The 19,648-nt window shown below is 38.9% G+C and overlaps 1 protein-coding gene across 5 annotated transcripts in view; it reads right to left on the bottom strand.

Annotated features, from left to right (window-relative positions):
• Positions 1-1,299: 1,299 nt before the first annotated feature.
• CA13 (carbonic anhydrase 13) overlaps positions 1,300-19,648 on the bottom strand; it is a 48,753-nt gene continuing 30,404 nt past the window's right edge. The window contains exons 7-9 of one of the 5 annotated variants that reach the window (XR_009053692.1): positions 15,775-15,873; positions 4,205-4,335; positions 1,300-1,711 (exon numbers count right to left, since the gene is read on the bottom strand). Coding sequence is in view for 4 of the 5 variants with exons in the window: in XM_057734621.1 (XP_057590604.1) it covers positions 11,471-11,593; positions 15,775-15,873 (222 nt within the window). In the remaining variant the exon portion in view is untranslated. The other 4 variants (XM_057734623.1, XM_057734621.1, XM_057734622.1 and 1 more) reach the window with 4 other exon arrangements.

Consider the following 19,648-nt stretch of genomic DNA (forward strand, 5'->3'; position numbering starts at 1 on the left):
TACTATTTTGAAACCCTCCCTTTTTTTGTGGATTAGCAAAGTGAGACCTGAAGAAGTTAAAAAACTCACCCACGCTCACAAGCCATTGTACTAGGTCCGCCCTCCTTTTGATTAGAATCAGTACTCCTAGGCCGCCACTGTCCTTAACCTCAAATCTAAAAATACGCAGAATGAAGTGAGCAGATTGGCCATGGGTGATGAGAGTGTGGGAGGGTAGGGACAGAAACCCTGAAGGCTTTTCAAAACGCTTTATCTTTTTGAGAAAAGATTTTTTTTAAAAATCACTTTTCTTGTATATGAGAAAGCAGTAACCTGATTTCTCTATAATTTTATGGCTAGGAACATCCTAGTTATGCTCCCCTTTTTATGAACATTTTTGTGAATTTTTTTATTTTTTAACAAAAAAAGTTAATTGTAAGAATGGCCTGAACAGAGAGGAGGTGTATGTATGGTGGATGGATATACAGGGATCTAAAAGAAGGAAGCTAGGCTAAGCAAGGCCGTAGACTGCCTTTAATGAAATCTCTGAGCCTTGAAGGCAGGGATGAGGTTTTGACACAACACAGAATGAGGACTGAAGAAAGAATACCAGCTGGTCTCCTAACCCCACCACAAATCTCAACAAGACTGAGGTGGTGCCGAAGAGAAAGACAATATGGTAAAAATGACACAGATCCCTTATAAGTAAGCCTCTAATGAGAAAGCTTTTAGTAAGTAATCTCTTATATCTGCTGATAGATCCTGAGCACGGCTTGAAGACCCCTGACCTAGTCTATCCCTTTTGTGTAGAAAGAGAACAACACTCACAGATGAGACTCTATGCCATTCACAAAAAACACAGGAAAGAATGACATATTAATAACAGTACAGTGAAGAGCCACCCAGCATTAAAGCAGTCTTGACTCCAGGAAAATTTCATGCAAACTTCAGGAAAATTTCATGCAAACCTGAGGCTGCTTCCCCTGATTTTGTGCTAGGAAAGGTAGACCACAGAGGGTAGGTACATTGAATGTTTACTGTTAATGAGCACTTCCTCAGCTTTCTCTCCCTTGGCAGGGACAGTGCAATCTGTATGGTGCCCAAAGGATTAAGAGATACCCAGAGCAGGTGGCAGAGATGCGCCCAGAGGGAATGGTAGCCTGGAGATGCACCTGGGGGAGAAGGCAGAAAAGGAGGTAAGAACCAAAGAGAAAGCATTATAGGACACCAAGTATGAGCTGATTTGACTTATTCATAAGCACCAATGAGACCCTCTCTGTCTCATATTAAAAAGTAAAGAAGAGGGAGCCCTTGGCAGGGACTGGAATCCAGCACCAGCAGACAGAAGTAAAGCACGGGGTTCTGTGTTAAAGGCCCATGGTCTGCAGTCTCCCTGCAGCCTGTCCACTCCCAGGAGAGCGGATCAGCTTTTCTTCTCTAACAGCGCCATCTGTGGGTTAACAAAAGGAACAGATCACTGCTGTCTTACACCTTCATTTTTCACCCTTTTGTGGAGATGACGCTCACCAAAATTTTTCCTCTGAAGGTTTTTTTAATTCCTGTTAAAATACTCTTTTCCTTTCACCATATACTCTCCATTTCAAATATTGACCATTTACTGCAAGAACATCTTGCTCCTCTTCTCATCCTCTCCTGTGCTTCCTTTCTCAGTGTGTCGTTCACACTAGCAGTGTTGTTCTGGAAGATTTGGTGTCCAGAACAAAGTGACCACCTGCGTTTGGAAATACGGCATCCATTACATAAAATTTACACATTTATACATTGCATGAAAATTTATAGAAGCCTTTCAAAGTACTAAGGCACTACTACAAATAGTTTGTGAACATACATGTTTATGCATTGTTGTACTAACGCATATCTTAAAGACTGCAAAATCATGTAAAAGTTTTCTTAAGGAACACTGCACACTCTGTATGATACCAAAGCTGATATATAATTATAGGTCTACACTCAGTCTTCTACAGAAGCGCAAAACTACTGCAGAAAATTAAAGATTATATTGTGAATCTCTATGTTATTTTACGTGTTTTTAAATGAGATATAATGTAATTTTATAGGTGTACAATGTGTTGATTTGATGCATTTGTATATTGCATTAGCTAAGGCCTCTCTCAGGCTACATAATTATCATTCCTTTTTTATGGTGAGAGCATTTTCGGTCTAGTCTTTCAGCAACTTTGAAATATGTAACAGTATCATTGGTTATAATCACTATGCTTTAGATCTTCATAACTTATTCATCTTCTAGTTGCACGTTTGTACCCTTTGACCAACTATGTTTATTTTAAATATGCATGAAAAAATATTCATTTGTTCATTAAATAAATATTTATTGATGTCTATCATGTGCCAAGTACTATTTTGATGCTTGAAACACTGAACCCCTGTTCTTAAGAAGGTTAACATTCTTGTAGATGACATTAGAAATAAACAATATTATGTTATATTAAGTGCTATGAAAAAATAGTCAGGCAGGGGAAGGAGAAAGAGTAACGGGTGCTACTTCAGAGACCGTGGCAGGGAAAGCCTCTTTGAGGAGGTGACCTCTGAACTGATGAGGAAGTGGTCCATGCGGGGATCTAGGGAAGGGCTCTACAGGCAAAGACATTATCAGATGTAAAGTCTCAAAAAGGCCTGTTGGAGGAACCACAGGAGTGTGCAGGTGGTGGGGAGCAGTGGGCGAGAAGGTAGTAGAGAGTGAGGACAAGAGAGGCAGCCAGCACACAGGTCCCGCAGACCTTCCCCCCCTCAACCCCCCAGCCCCCGTGAGGACTTTGGCTTTTATCCTGAGTGAGAGGAAGTCACTGAAGTGTGGAACTCAATGGAATGAAGCACTTTGACCTACTTTTTTAAAAGATTCACTCTGGCTGTTTTGTGGAGAAGACAGTAGGAGGCGAGAATAGAGCAGGGAAACCAGGTAGGAGCTGTCGTTTAAGAGTAGAGAGTCTGGGCTTCCTAGGTGGCGCAGCGGTTAAGAATCTGCCTGCCAATGCAGAGGTCACGGGTTCGATCCTAGCTCCAGGAAGATCCCACATGCCGCGGAGCAAGTAAGCCCGTGTGCAAAAAAATAAAAAAAAAGAGTAGAGAGTCTGCAGGACTTGCTGACAGATGGACGTGGTTTGAGAGGAAGAGAGGAAGAGAAATGGCTGTGAGTCTGGAGCAGCTGGAGGTGCCACTTACTGGGAAGAGGCTCCTGGGAGAGTGAGTGGCTGCGGGAGAGAACATGGTCTGTCTGGACGTGTTCATTGTGAGTGACCATCAGAGAGCCCATGAAGCTGTCCTGTAGGCAGCTGGATACATGAATAAGAAGTTCAGGGGACGTGCTGGAGATATAAATATGGGTAACATCAGTTTATTTAAATGTTGTTTAAAGTCATGGGGCTAGAAAACATCACCTAAGGAGGGAGGGAAGTCAAGAGCAGATCAGATGAGAAGGAAACAGCTGGAAAAGAGGGAGGAAACCAGGAGATGTGACTCAGAAAAGTGAGGAGATGCATACGTGTGTGTAGATGCACGTACATACGTGTGTGTGTGTGTGTATATGTATGTGTGGATATATATACATGCATGTGCATGTGTGTGTGTGTATGTGTGTGTATGTGTATATATATGTCTAGTAGCAAATAATTAAATTCATAATTAGGCACATAGTGTTTCTCAGATTCTGTGCCAAGACTAAAGGAGATTAAAGGAAGGTGGGGGAGAAGGGGCACAGGCAATTCCGGGCATTGATTTATGACTTCATTGCAGAATATTCACATGTAAGCCTAACCTCTATGAAATTATTGCAGAACAACAGCCTATGATTAACTTTTATGAAGCCATTTGTAACATACTCTCTGACCTGGTGATAAACTGACCTGTCTATAATAAACAATAATCAGGTATGGGGTCTAATTCAAGAATTAACTGTTATTGAACATTAGCAGTTCAGAGATATATCTGAAATATTTATTTTCTTAACAATATTAAAACAGAATATATCCTCATAACCTTGTCAATCTTACTAATTTTTAAAAAGAATACATCTTCATTAAATATGGCAGGGATTTTTTGCTTGGGTAGGAATGAAGTGTATTCTCATAATCAAGAAAGAAAGTAGAGCTCTCTGCTCCCTCTCTTAATTCATATTGGTTGGAAAGCCAGATTTGGCTTTGTTTTTTCTAAATAGAATCCTCTATGTAGAAGAACAACTGGGGCTCACATTTCAAACTCTTGGAATAAGGGAGTAAACTAGGCCGAAAGCGTGCTTCTAGGTAGCTACAAAGCATCACAGAAACTTCCATCGTTTAAGGAAGGAGCACTTCAAGCTTGTGTTTGTCCAAGCTCCCATCCCTAAAAGGAAAAACACAGAAAGTATACTGATTACATAGCAAATGAAAAGAGCAAACAGATGTGGGTTTAGGAATTGTTTCCCTGCTTGATCTCAGGATGTCCAGGTCGAGTGGCGGCTGGAATACCCCACACGGCAGAGTCCCTGTGTCAAGAGAAAAAAGGCACGGTGAGGTAAATGATATTTGGGAGATCCCTTGGGATCAGGGCTGTGGGAATTTCCTGGATCCCAGATTTTTATTATATAACAAGCCTGAAAATTGTCTTTAAAAGTCTTCATACATGCAAAAATCTTTACTTAGCCTCAGAATTGTGATTAGTCTGATTCGTGTTTACCACAGTTGATGCCTTCCATCTGCATCCTGATTTTATCCTTCTGTTTCTCATCTCAGCTGGCTAAGAAAACAGCGCATCTACCTTTGTCAAATGTTAAGTTTCCCAACCTAAATGTTCATCTACAGATGAATGGATAAAGAAGATATGGTACATATATACAATAGAATACTACTCAGCCATAAAAAAAGAATAAAATAATGCTATTTACAGCAACATGGATGGACTTAAAGATAATCGTACAAAGTAAAGTCAGTCAGAAAGAGAAAGACCAATGCCATTTGGTATCACTTATATGTGGAATCTAAAACAATGATACAAATGAGCTTATCTAGGAAACAGACATAGAGAACACACTTTTGGTTGCCAAGGGGGAGGAAGGGTGGGAGAGGGATGGATTGAGAGTTTGGGATTAGTAGATGCAAACTATTATGTATAGAATGGATAAACAGCAAAGTCCTACTGTAGAGCACAGCGAACTGTACTCAATACCCTCTGATAAACCATAATGGAAAAGAATATGAAAAAGAATATATATATATATCTGAATCACTTTGCTTAGAAATTAACAAGCATTGTAAATCAACTGATAAAATTGTTTAAGTTAAAAATTATTTCCCTTAGAGGACTTGGGCAGGGAGGGTGGGGGGGACTCGAGGGGGGGAGTCAAGGAAGGGAGGGAATACGGGGATATGTGTATAAAAACAGATGATTGAACTTGGTGTACCCCCAAAAAAGTAATTAAAAAAAAAAAGAAAAAAAAATTATTTCCCTAGAAGAAAATTACCATAAAAATATAATGCAATAAAATGAATAAACAGGCTATATTGAATTATTTTAGGTATGCTGTCTCATTTTTTGTTTTCTTTTTTATCCACTCAATAAATAGATTTAAACGATACCATTGTCAGTCCTTGGGAAATTTACTGAGCCGTTACCAAAAGAAAAAAGAAAACACCCTTGAGAATAAAAATAAGTTTAAAAGTTTAAACACCAACTTAATAGCTCTAAGAGTTGGGTTTTATAATCTACATATTATGAATAAGAGCAGACATTTGAAAACTCTCCTTAAAGGGCAGAGTAAGCTTCAGATTTAAAACTCTTACTTGAGTCACTGTGACATGTCCGAAAAAAGGCTGTGCCAACTAGGGAAAAGTTGATTTGTCACAAAAGAACAGAAAAATGAAAACCACAGAAGTACATATTAATGAAATTTATCCAAGCATGATCCAATGTTGAGAAAATATTAGCCAACAGACCAAGTCCTTCTGCGAAAATTATCCACATTTTAGAGGTAATGCTGTGGAGTTACAGCCGGCAAAATTCTATCATTATGGTCTCATTTTTAAAAGCGCTCTTTTAGTGAGTTGGATGTTTCATATTCTTCCAGGTCCAATGATATAAAACATTTACTGCTTCTGTTTATCTTCTTTGTTCTGAGTTCCATACTTACCAAGCAAATTTTGATTCAGTTTTTCTGTGTATGGTAGCCTTCCTGGTGGAACTCAATAAATGTTCCCTGAATTAATGGTCATGTGGATTTGAATATTCCAGCTAAGATTCATATTACTCTTTCTAAATTAATAACTTTACTTTTGTATGTCAGCCTTGTAAGCTCACCTATGGTGGGTCTGCACCTGAGGAAGGTATTCATTGCTGTGACTAATTAGGTTTCTGATCTTGCAGGGCAGAGGCCGTGTGTCAAGACCTGGGGAGTTCTATCAAGGTATATCAGCTTGTGTGATTCCTTCGGAAATGGCGTGATGGCCAACACCTGGCCACATATCCCCCTTTGGTATTGTTATGACCTAACAAGAAAGCTGAATTGTAACTAATCTGCCAAGATAGATAATTACTCTTTTTGAAGAGAAGAAGCAAGAACTGGAAGGTAGAAGCCCTAGAGAGATAATTCCCTAAGGGTGGAAGAGAAGGAGTTATGGAAAGGAGAAGGTTGATAAATGTGAAAGACGAGGTTAGGAAACGATATGGAAAGGAAATGATATGGAAAAGAACCTTGGAGTTCATAGTCAGAAGCATTCAGAAACACGCAATAAGCAAAAGAGGAAGGGCTGGAAAGAAATTTTTCAAAACTGAGTGCTTAGAACAAGAGGAAGAACAATTTGCTAGGAGCAAAAGATAAGTGGGAAATTTCTATTAGCATAAACCAGGGAACTGCTAGGCCAGGACCTCTAGTGACTATAATAAGTAGTCTTTTCTTCTTCTTCTTTTTTTTTTTTTTTTTGGTTTGGTCTTGAATTCAAGGAGTTAACCTAAACTGAGAGAAAATTATATTATTTCTTCAGCACCTAAATAGGAATTAATGCAAATTTCTTGGCCTTGAATTTGATGTTGAGAAGATTAAATCGTGAAGTATCTGAAATAGACTGACTAATCCCATGTCAAATAATGTGAGACTGTGTGACTACAGTTTAACTTTTTATATGTGAAATATGTGTGTGTGGGTGTGTGTGTGGTTTTATTGCAGCATAAGCAAGTCTGTTCATTAGAACTGATTCCAAGATTCCAACTCTTTTAGAGGAAAGGAGTGCTGAGAAGAACAAGGTGTGGGACACTGATCGTGGTATGGTCTACAAGGGTGGTTCTCAATCCTTTGGTCTCAAGACATTTTACACTCTTAAAAGCTCCTGAAGCCCCCAAAGAGCTTTTGTTTATGCAGGTTCTATCTTATTGATATTTACTGTACTAGAAATTAAAGCAGCAGTATTTATTCATTAATTCATTTAAGGATAATAGATTCATATGATAAATTAACATAGCAGATTTTATTAAAAAACAATATTTTATAAAACAAAAAATGTAAGAAAAAATTGGCACTTAAATTTTTGTAAATCCCTTTAGTATCTGCCTAAATAGAAAACAGCTGGATTCTTATATCTGTTTCTGCATTGAGTCTGTTGTGATCAGCTGTTTTATGTGAACTACAGGAAGCAAATCGAGCCTCACACAGATATGTAGCTAGAAAATGGAGGGGCATATTAATAGCCATTTCCGATAACTGTGGATAGTATTCTCCTTCAGTACTACACCAAAACTTAACAAGTGGTAGTTCCTTAAAATTTATGCATAAATAAACCATATGAATAAACTTTTCATACTCTGTTCCTTTAAAATCTATCGGTCTGTCTCGTATTTTGAATAGATCATTTGCTTGTGCATGATTTTGTAACATTATATACTGTCTGGTTAGAAACTATTGATTCACTGAGTTACACATATATTCAAAATGCTGACATGATTCATTATACAATATCAAAAAATCACATTTGTTAAAATTACTATTGGTTTCATCAGAAATATCTTTAAGCATTGAGAGGCGGGCATGCTCAGAGAGGCAGATGTAAGTTTTCCAAAATTCTAATTTTCTCTTGAAAGTTCTAATTTTAACACTGCTAACAAATGCTTTTTATTGTTTTTGTTGAAGTGACAAGCTCACTTTGTTCACTTACAAGAAAATATTTGCCAGTTACCCAAGTCTGAACATCTGTAGTTTGTCAGTTGCTCTTTCAAGTCAAAATGATGCTCTATGAAAAAAGTGGTTAATTTAGTTTGCAACTCAAACCATCATGTAAGTGCTTTCCCTAAAGAAAACCATCGTACTTTGATGTGCATCAGAAGGTCTTTATGCAGACTTTCCACTATATTACACCAAATATTAAAAGAATATGTCCTCGGGAGTTGAAATTAATCTCAAATTAATTTTAATAATATTAATACAATTAATAATTTTTAATTAAGGACATGGACATTCTTAAGAGACAGCGGTATTTTACAATGATGATTTCATGGTGGTGAAGAAAAAAATAATTACCAATACCATTTACAGTCACAGCCCTGATGCTAAGAAACCAGCAATTTTAAACATCATCGCTTTTGCACCAGCATTGCAAATGTCCAGTAGTGAAGAAGGCAAATAGCATCCTGGGACTATTAGAAAATAGTTTTGACTTCACTGACCCCTTGAAAGTGTTTTAGGACCCTCAGAGGTCTATCAAACCAGACTTTGAGAACCACTGGTCTGTGGTATGGGCTGTGAAAGAAAATTCCCTGGTTGTCCAGATGATGGCAGTAGGAGGTTTTACTCAGAGGAGAGATATGAGGACCTTGGCTTTCACAAGAAGGGAGACACTGGTCTGGAGATGATCTTGGGGAGAGGGTGTACCCATTTAGTTACAACACAACAATGCAAACTACACCCCCTCCCATTTATCTTGGATTAATTTCACAACTGATAAACTAACATTTCCTTAGGGAACAAATTGCTTAGATATTTAGGTCAATAACTTATGGGCACTTGTTATTTTATTGGGGAAGAAAACACTTCAAGATGCGCTAACTTTACACGAATCGGAGCATTTCTTAATCATTTATGTGTTCACTTGCTAATTCTTTCAACAAATGCTTCTTGAACTGCCTGCAAAGACAGGGCACTGTGAATAGTAAGTGTGATAAGTCCACAGCGGTTGCTTAGATAAGTTCAAAGGAGGCTAAAACAGGTGAGGACGAGTTCTAACAAAGACACCCCTATCTCCCTGGAACCTGAGAGAGGCCAGCAGAAGACAGACCACAGTGGTCAGAATCCAGTGTCTACACGTGAGCCCTACGTGGAAGACCCACTGATTGGGTCAACAAGTAGCTCTGTCCCGCTGAAAATGCCAAGTTCCCCGATTTCAGGTTGGATACCTCACTCTGACAATCCCTGTCCTTCCTCATCACTGTGGGAAAGTATCAATTTATCACTTCATCAAAGCATTAGTAGAAAAAAAATGTTTTAATCTTGTGTCCTTCTTGAAATGCTGACCTTACATTTGACTTGAAGGACTTGATTCTCTTTAGATGGATGATAGTGATTTCCTAGAAAAACTGAACTATCTCCTGAGTTTTATTTTTCTAAGGCCTTACTTCAGCCACTCTTTTATTCCAGAGTAGACATTCTTTGTTTTTGCCATGAAGAATTTTTTTTCTATTCTTCAGGTACTAACCCCAGTTTTCCTATACTGCAACCACCACCCCCCAACACACACACACACACACACACACACACACACACACACATAAACACTCTTAGTCTGTGCAATTTGGGAAGAGGCTGACTCCACCTTCCTTCCCCAGGAAGATAGAAAGCCACTGGCCACGATGACTTGATTAAGGATGGGCATGTGACTCAATCTGGGCAAATGAGAATTTAAGATAAAAAATTTTTTGATTCTCCTTTTGTCACTGGTGTGGTTTGCAGGAGATGTTTAAGTATACAGGTGCAGGTTTCCATCTTTCCAATATCAAAGGAGAGTCTGCCTATTGATGGAGACCACAGAGGTGGAAGCAACCAAAAAGGAAAGCAGTCTGAGGTCTGATCTTAACCCCTGGCTCCACATGATGAAAGCCAGCTGTACCCTTGGACTTTTCAATGATGTGAATGAATAAATTCCATTAATTGCTTTAGCGATTTTGCACTGAAGTTTCCATCGCTCTCAAAGGAGACATCTGACACATCTCCCTACCCAGGCACCAGGTACAAAACTACATAGAAAACTACAGAACCCAATTTCCAAATGTATCACACTTGCAAATCTTTATGCCTTTGTTCATTTCTCCAGAATGAATCACTCCATCTTCTCCATCTTCCCTTAGCACTCTACTGATACCTAATTTAAAATATGTAACATTTTGTATGATGCAATTCGTTTTTATACTTGTCTTAGATTTTGAGCTGTTTAAGAGAGGAAATCACATTTCAATCATCTTTATATCTCTAGTACTTAGCACAACATTTAGCACATATAAGATGCCTGATAAACTGTGATAAAATTAAATTTCTGGCGTAGGAGAAAAGTTTGGCAATGGTCTTCCATTTCTGGAGAACTCCGGCCTGGCATCATAGGCTTGACCTGCATAATGGAGGTTCCCAGCCCTTGGTGCTTTGGGTGGTTTTAAGCCCATTTTTTCTCAGATCCTGTTCCCAGACCTTTCCACTGTTTTGGTCTGTAACAGGTCAGATGAGAGGGGATGACCTCTCATGGTTCCATGTTATCTGACTTCTGGCTGGGTTCTACCAGTGGGTACCAGTAGAAGTTTGGAGGATGGAATAAAGGGAGAAGCCAGAATATTTCTCCTCCTCTCTCCACCTCAAGCACGGACTCAGGTAGTGGCTGTGTCTCTCCAAAAAATAACCAGATCCTCCTAGTCAAGACAACATTAGTTTCAACTTTAGCTGGATGGCATGGCTCCTGGGCTTCAGGAACATTTCCTCCTCCTGAGGAGAGTGAGAACTTCCTGCTCTTGCTAATCTCTTGGTTGCCTGTTCTCTTTGGTTTTTCAACATCTTCCAGTACTTGCATAATCAATTCCAAGCATTTAATACCCTCTGTTTGAAACACTGGGTGGTTCTATTTTCCTAATGGAACCTGACTGATACTGTCATTTTTTTTTTAATGCCAACAGCATTGAATTACATGTTTGCGTATGGGGCCCTCCAATACCCTTCAGTACTCGTTGATCATAGATCAGGAATTACCTCCATAAGGGTAGTTATTTTCAGAAGTCCCTGTTAATATACAAGTCCTTCATGTAACCTTTTTTTCTAGGTCATCCCTTCCATAAGGAACTTGGGGTTGAGTTATGTTTCATCTGACCTCATTGAGTCACAAACCCAGAGTTTCTGCAACTCTCACTCCATGAGCACAGCTAAGACAAACTGGTCGCCTCTCCTTCCAAAGGTACTTGTAATAAAAACAGACTCATTTGAATCAAGAAACTTTAATGTACCCAATTTCTTCCACCAAGTGACCTACAGAGGTGGGAGTGGTGAGGCAAGGACAGCTTGGGCACGAAGACTTCTCTCAGCCCGTGACAGGAGTTGGGAGGATCTCTGCTTGTTATAATTCCTCTCTAGGAAGGTAGAGGTGAGTTCCTGACCACATCAGAGAAATCTCCAATTACTTCAGTTCAATAAAGAGTGCATTTCATTCACCGACAATGAGTATTTGCTATACAACAATCATGGTGCAAGGTGTAAGGGTACAGGTAAGAATGAGGCATGTAAGCAAAATTGTGAAGCAGATCAAGTTCATCTTGGTTATCCACTCAGACCACTGACAATTTTGTATCATGTTGACATTCATCTGTCAGTCTTTATTCCCATCAAAACCTGTCATAAAAATCAATTATACTAAAGTGTAAATGACTTAAAAAATTATCCTCTGAGGGGAGTTTACATTTCAGTGGGTATTAAAAACCTGACCATAGGGATTTAGTCTTCTTCAGTAAATATGAAATAAAAACAACTTGTGGTAGTTATCCAAGTGTCTGGATGGCCTCCTAGCCTCTGAAATGAGACCACTATACCTTGATCTACATTCTCTGAAGCCCCACTCAGAGTATTAAAAATCTTTTACAAAATATTCCATTTCATTGCCATCTATGATAAAAAGTGTATAGGCAAAGCCACAGTTTCAATAACCTTGTGTTAGAAATAAAGAACCTACCTGTGAACAGTCCAGTGAGTATTTCAAAATGTAAGCTTGCTTTTCCCCCTCCCCTCTCCTCCCCTCGGGGACAAGGCAGCCCAGTGCAGGACATCACAATCCAAGCTGAGAGAAAAGGGCACCCATGCCTGTGGGGGTGAGAGGTCAGAAGTGGTGATGGGATACTGGTTACACACAGAAGAATTGGCCAAATAAGTAAGTACATTGAGGATAATGGGAGCCAGTTTTCTCACTGTTGAAGAAGGGAATTAGAACTATGGAGATGGAGAACTAGAATCAACCCCATAGAATTGGATTGAAATTACAGATATGAGTGTGAAATTGTGATTTTTTTTAATATAAAAATATAGATACAGAAATGTAGATGTTGTACATGTGAGTACACATTGTGTATGTGTGTGTGTGTACATTCCTGACCTCTGTCCACTGAGGGGATCTAGCAGTGGCAATGCTCCAATAGCCATGCACTCATCTTGTACCCAGATGTTAGTTTTTTCAATACTATTCTCCACTAAAAGAAACCAGGGCTCCGTGGAGAAATGTCAGATTCCAGGGAAGGGGAAGGTACAGAATGAGCTGAGCCAGGAACATCACACTGCTATCAGAAAGTAAGGAAGTGGGCACAATGTGTCAACAGGGCACAGAAGCCAGCTGGGAGGTGCTCCTCGTGGCCAATTAAAAAAATATGCACGTGAGAATAGATGGCAATAGTGATAACAGATTAGAGCCCACTGAACAACACAGGGGTCCTTTAAGTACACAGCGGAAATAAATGAATAAATTGGAGGTCTAATGAGAAACAGGATATTTACATAGTCTCAAAGCACATCCCCACACAAATATGTGTTAATTACAAAGGAAAGAAGAGTAACTTTGCAGTGGAGAAGCCTAGCAGACACCATCTCAATCAAGTTCTGAAGTGAATATTCTCCACTAGAGGACAAATCAATTTGCCTGATAGGATCCAGCATTGCTTTTGTGATCTTCCTGCCAGCAATACAAAAACCTGGATCTAATCACAAGGAAATCTCAAACAAATCCAAATTGAGGGGCATTCTGTCAAATAACTGGCCTATCATCTTCAAAAGTATCAAAATCGTAAAAACCAAAGAGACTGAGGACCAGTGCCCGACCGAAGGAAACACGACAACTAAATGAGCGAGTTACCCTCGAATGGCATAAGCATTGATAATACAGCAAGGTTAATCTCATGGTTGTTTTAGCTGCACTGTGGTTCTGTAGGATAATGTCCTAACTTTGTGAAAATACACGCTGATGCAGTAACAGGTTGGCAATTTACTCTCAAATTGTTCGGGGGAAAAATTGTGTTTGCATTTTTTTCTGTGAGTTTGAAATTGTTTTCTAAATAAAAAACATAAAAATGTAATCTCATTCTGTATCTTTTATATACAAGTTCAAAGTTTCTCTCGTTATCTTTATTGTGGTTGAATCCAGTTTAAGTTAAAATACAAAGTGCTTAACAAATATAAATCCAATATAGGTGGGAAACAAAAGATTATGTATGCTAGTATTTACAACTCTTTGATCTTTTCAAAAGATAACTTTTCTAAGATAACACTTAGACCTTTTGCCTCTGAGATATAAATTAGCAATCTTCAAGGAAATCAGGGCTGTGTTGACTTTTTTAGTGTACTAAAGTCCAATTTGTAGCATGGAACCGATGGAATACTTACCGTAGCAGAAACCATGAATTACAAAGTGGCAACGCTTATACTCAGTAATTAGAACCCCCATTCTGCATGCTACTTATTTTCTCTGAGAAAACAGACTTCTTTCTCTGACTAGGATACTTCACAACATGTTTTCCAAACTAAAGAAATTCATTCAACGCTGATATTTTTAAAGCCATTAGAACTCTGGTTACACAGGTAGATTTAACAAGTATTCCTTTAAAAAGAAAAACAATTTTCAAGACAGAGCTTGCACTTTACTTGTTACATGAACTTACAGTGCATTTGACTGCAAGCAGCAAGATAATGACCAAAGACACAAAATAAAGTTTTTTAAATATTCAATTAATTAAATATTTACTACATGTCAATCTCCTGCAAGGCCTCAAGCTAGATACCATGAAGGGGAAATGAAAACCAAAGGAGCTTTCATCTTCAGGAACTCATCTTAATGCAACCATATCTATCATTATTTCACAATTTATGATAATCGGTGATCCTATCAAGAAGACTATCACAAGGAATTCCCTGGTGGCCCAGTGGTTACGACTCAGTGCTTTCACTGCTATGGGCCCGGGTTTGATCAGTGGCCGGGGAACTAAGATCCCACAAGCCATGGGGTGCGGCAACAAAAAGAAGAAGAAGAAGACTGTCATGGAATACTTCCAAATATTAAAATCTACATTCAGAGGAAGAGAGGTGTCTGAAACAAATCATCAAAATTAAGTAAACTCAATTAAACTTCTCTCAGAAGATGACAGATGTGTAGCATGTGTTCAAGTCTTAAACATGATTATTAAGTGAATGCTTAGTGTCACTGTATTTGTACCAGAAAGAGCAGAAGGACCTCCCCCATCCTCCTTCACCAAAAACAAGAAAAACATACAAGAGACAATAGGTTAAAGTGAATATCAAGAACCAACTTACAAAATTCCTCAAGAGATGGAGGGACACATAAGGGGAAACGGGTGCTGCCATGGAAATGAGTTAAAGGGTTTGTGACTGATTATATCTATGAAACAAGTAATTTTTCCCCATCAATTGACAAAATAATGACCTTCACAGGACTGCTCTGTGCTCTGTTGGCAAAACGCAGGGCAAAATCAGGCAACCTGTTTCTCATGCCCATGGGCAGCTCTGCCTGCACTGGTACCTTGTAATCTTGTTAGTTTCAAACCATGGTAATGCAATACACTGACAACCACTGTATCTGATCAATTATTATCCAGTTTATCATGCACATCACCGAGTGAATAAGATATATGGCATAAGTCACTAAAGTTTAAATAGCCATTTATATCCTGGGAAATTCCTCGCCAAAATTCTATGGACTCTTTCTGAGCTGCGGAAGAGATGCTTTACTATATCCCACCCCCCTATAATTCTCATTTCGCTCATTTTAGTAGAGGTATCCTACAATGAAAATCAGCAACACAATCCAAATGAAATTTCACTTTAAAAGGAAACGGTTTCTCCTTTTATGAATTGGAATGATATCAAGATATTAAGCAGAATTACTTGTTTAGAAAAAGGCACCATAATCCTGTCATTTGGGGAATGAATTTAAATTTTTCACCAAACATCACTGAGAGACGTGACTGATCAGTCTTTATGGCAAGGGAAGATTGTTAATACATTCTGAGGTTTGCGATGCCCACCGTGTTGTCACGCAGGTTGAAGTAGATGTATTCCATGGGTTTTAATACACAACAGTGTGCAGATCTGAGACAGATGACTTAAATTAGTTTGATTAAAAAGATCTGATTTTCTTTGTACTGATGCTGATAGCAAAATGGCACCCCATAAATTAAATTCTAGGAAAAAACTCTTAGTAGCGATTTTTGTGTCTGTTTTGTTTTGCAGACACGTCTGGGGTGGTCTACTGGTGACAACTTTTAATGGAAAGAGGCTCTCACTTTTCTGCCCTTCAGAGGCTGTGGTGGACGGTGATTACTCAACAAAAAAGCTGCTGCTTCGCCTTCCCCTGTACACAAGAGGGTGCGGAATGTGGCCAGCTGTTGAAGGAAAGAAAAGAGTTAGCTTTAGCATAGAAAGTCACACCAATGTTAATGAATTGCCCTGCATAGAAAGTTAAGAAGCGTATAAGCTTTCCTCTACCAGGAACTAAATATATTTCAGTGAAAATTTTCTAAGTTATGGCTCATATATCATAAAGCAACTCTTCTGCTAGATTCTTACCACTATACAAACACCTATTAAGTTTAGATTCAAAAATTAAGTATACAAGCATTCTTCCTTTGAAGATCAAAGTAATAGGAGGAAATAACATTTGGAATGTGGTTTAAAGATTACATATCTAGGAACCAGAGAACGCCACCTATAAAGGCAGAATGGGACAGTGGAAAGGGCTTTCCAAGCTGGGTCCAAGTCCTGGTTCTGTCACTACTGAGCTGTGTGACCTTGGGAAAATCATTTATTGTCTCTAGTTTCCTTATCTGTAAAGTGAAGCACTAGATTAGATTACCTCAGTCGGTGTCATCCAGGTCTTGGAATTACACTGAACACCTACAAGCACTCCAATATAACATGGTCCAAGTTTTCATGGGAACCATGTGGTATTCATTTTACGGAATTTTCATCTTTTATGCACTGTTTTCCTTAAACAGTGATTTTTTTTCTCTCACCATATGTGTACCTTGTAAGCAATTAACTATGGGAGAAGCCTAGGACTCTTTAACCTATGATAATATTTCAATACAATTTAAGTGATATAGACATATTTCTCAACACAAGGGCTTACTTTTTCTTATCACACACGCGCACCAAAAAAAAAAAAATGCTTACTTATCTTACAGACTTCATATAGTACACAAAGTGTCAAGAAGAAAATAGAAATTACGAGAAACCACATCACAAAATATAACCACTGTTAACATTATGGAGTACATCCTTCTCCATGTACAAATACATGCACCAGTGCACACACTTGACATGTTTTATTGCAAAATAAGCTCAACTATACTTACTCTTTTGAAACCTTATTTTATCACTTAATATATATCCTTCGCATGTCAGTAGATATGCCTATGTCACTTTTTAATTGCTGAAAAGTTTTCTATTATAAGCATGTTTTATAAATTATTTAGCAATTCCTTGGTGATTTAATATTATCTTTTAAGACTAAGCACAGGTCTATAGTAGTAAAATGAAGATTGGGCAAATTACCTGAATATTTCTACTGCTTCAAAAACAGTCACTAAAAACACATTGCCACACAAGCAAGTTTTTGGTGTCCGTTTTGCTGTTTTGAGTGAGCACAAATTATTAAATTGTTGAGAATGAAAGCCTTCATTCTCCAAGCTTTGTTAGTCACCCAATCAAAGAGGTAAGGAACCAGGACACATATATTAGGTTTCCATCATCATCATTTACCTGAAGGCTAAAATATTTCTCTAGCCAGGATGGGAGACAGAGGTGATGCAGGTTCTTTGTAACAAACAGGTAATGGCTTACAACCACACACTATGGAGATAAATTCAGGTATCATACACAAGCAGCTGTGTATTTCCACAAGCGATATTTTGAGGTGTCTTTTCAAAGAGTACAGACATGGGAAGAATAAGACAAACATTTACAACTCGCCATCACTCATGTTTCATTAGACCGGATCATTACGGCTAACGCCAGACGAGATGTATATGATACTCTGGTAAAGTCAAGTAGCAGAGGCTAATGAAGTCTAACCTCCTGAGCCACAGAGAAGATGCCCAGCCTTCTGCAGATCATGACGATCCAGGTCTATCCACAGGGGCCACTCCAGGTGACTGTGCAGGAATCCAGAGACCTGAATCAGGGCACTGATTCACCAGCCTCCCCGAGCACAACGAGCCCAGAGAAACTGCCTATTCCTCTAAAGATCTTGGCTTTATTTATCCCCCTACCCCTTTGACTCCTCTGCAAATGGATCATGGCTCCCTATCCCTGCAACACCTTAGACTCATCGGTCTAGAACTAGATCGTTCTCTGACCAGCCTGCTCATGTTGGTAACAGTCTCTGAACCTGTCCTGATGTCTCATCAAACCCCTCCCCTTTTTAGTGCCGGATGGCCCTCCCAGTCCCTTAGCCCAGCTAGGCAGACCCTGCACCTGCCAGGCGCTGCTTACACTGGCCCCTATCCGTCCCACGCCCTTGCCAGGCCTCTGGCTTTGTTTAGGCAAAAAGTCTGTCCCTCTGTCACTAAGGCCGACTCAGCCTTTGTGACATCGACACAGCTCCTGGCAAGAATCTCCCCAGCTCAGCTTGAACGCTGAGGTAGGTATGACCTGTTTTGCTGTTTTCTTTGGCTCTCATACTGAAAGTTTACATTTCTTCTGCAGTAACCCCAGGAAGCAGAAATACCCTTTTCTAATGTTTTGTAAACAGCTTTGACGAGTCACTCTAGTGCTCAGATGTCTTTACCGTCTCTCCACTGCCTGCTGAAGTTGAGTAATAACAAAAATAAGCTTTCTCTTATAGAACATGGTAGGCCAAGTACTATGCTAAGTGTTTTACATTACACATATCACGTTTAATCCCCCAAACAAGCCTATCAATAATATACCATTATCCCCATTTTAAACGTGAAGAACTTGAGGGATAGTTAGGAAATTTCAGTAAATAAGCCATCTGGCAAATAAGCCATGCCCTAACCACAGCACTACACTGTGTCTCTAAGTGTTTTTCTTTCTTTTTTTTGCCCCCTCTTTTTTTTTTTTTTTTTTTTTTGCCATTTTCCCCTAATCTCTTCTTATTTACTTCTTATTATGGCAACTGCCAGATATAGAGGAAAGTAGATAGAGGAACATAATAAACCATCACCCAGCTTCGACAGTCATCAACACATTCCCAATTCTGTTTCATCCACACTCTCACCTATTCTCTCTCTCTACCTCTGAATCCTGCCCATACTGTATTATTTTGAAGCAAATTCCAAATATCATATCATTTCAGTTGCAAATATTTCAAAATCTGTCTCTAAAATATATAACATTTCAAACCCTATTAAGGCCCCCAAACAAAGTTGTTAGCATGGCTTCCAAGACCACCCAGTTCCAACTCATCTTTCTAGATTATTTCCTATGAGTTCCACACACAGGTCTCACTCTAAGCCAGTTGTGTGAAGTGGGGGACCCAGAGCATCTGAATGAAAAGACTTTGGGGTGACTCTTAAAATTTCAGATTCCTGGACCCCACCTCAGACTTCTGAATCAGAGTTTCTAACAAGGCCCAAGGATCCACATTTCAGTAAGCTTCATCAGGTGATTCTTGCATACTATAAATTTTGACAACCACAGGTACAAAGTTGCTCACATATTTTTGGCACTTCTCTTTCTTGCCTTTATTTATGCTGTTCCTTCTTGAAATTCCCCCTTTCCTTCACACCCCCAAACAGTCCCCACTTTTTGAACCAACCCAAATGTTAGCTCTTTCATGAAGTCTTTTTTGATTTCTCCCCTGAAAACTAGTCTCTCCCCTTCTGAACTTCCCTTACACCTCATATTCTCTTACTTACAAGCAAAGCCACAGTGTCATAGTTTTTTTTATTTTATCCCCTCTGCTAGATTACTAAACCACTGGAGGACAGGGCCTTTTTAACACTTGCTTGTATCTCTTCCATCACACCTTGCAAAAATTGGCAATTATTAAATAATTCTAGAATTGACTTGTAGTGTCTTCTAAAATTTAAAACTTTAATTTCAAAGCTAATTACAATTTTATATATTAAGTCAAAATTAATATTCAAGTGAATGAATTCTTTCCTTATTTCACACATAGTCTAAAGATGCAGA

Source organism: Hippopotamus amphibius, chromosome 5, assembly GCF_030028045.1.
Source record: "Hippopotamus amphibius kiboko isolate mHipAmp2 chromosome 5, mHipAmp2.hap2, whole genome shotgun sequence".
Classification (NCBI taxonomy): domain Eukaryota; kingdom Metazoa; phylum Chordata; class Mammalia; order Artiodactyla; family Hippopotamidae; genus Hippopotamus; species Hippopotamus amphibius.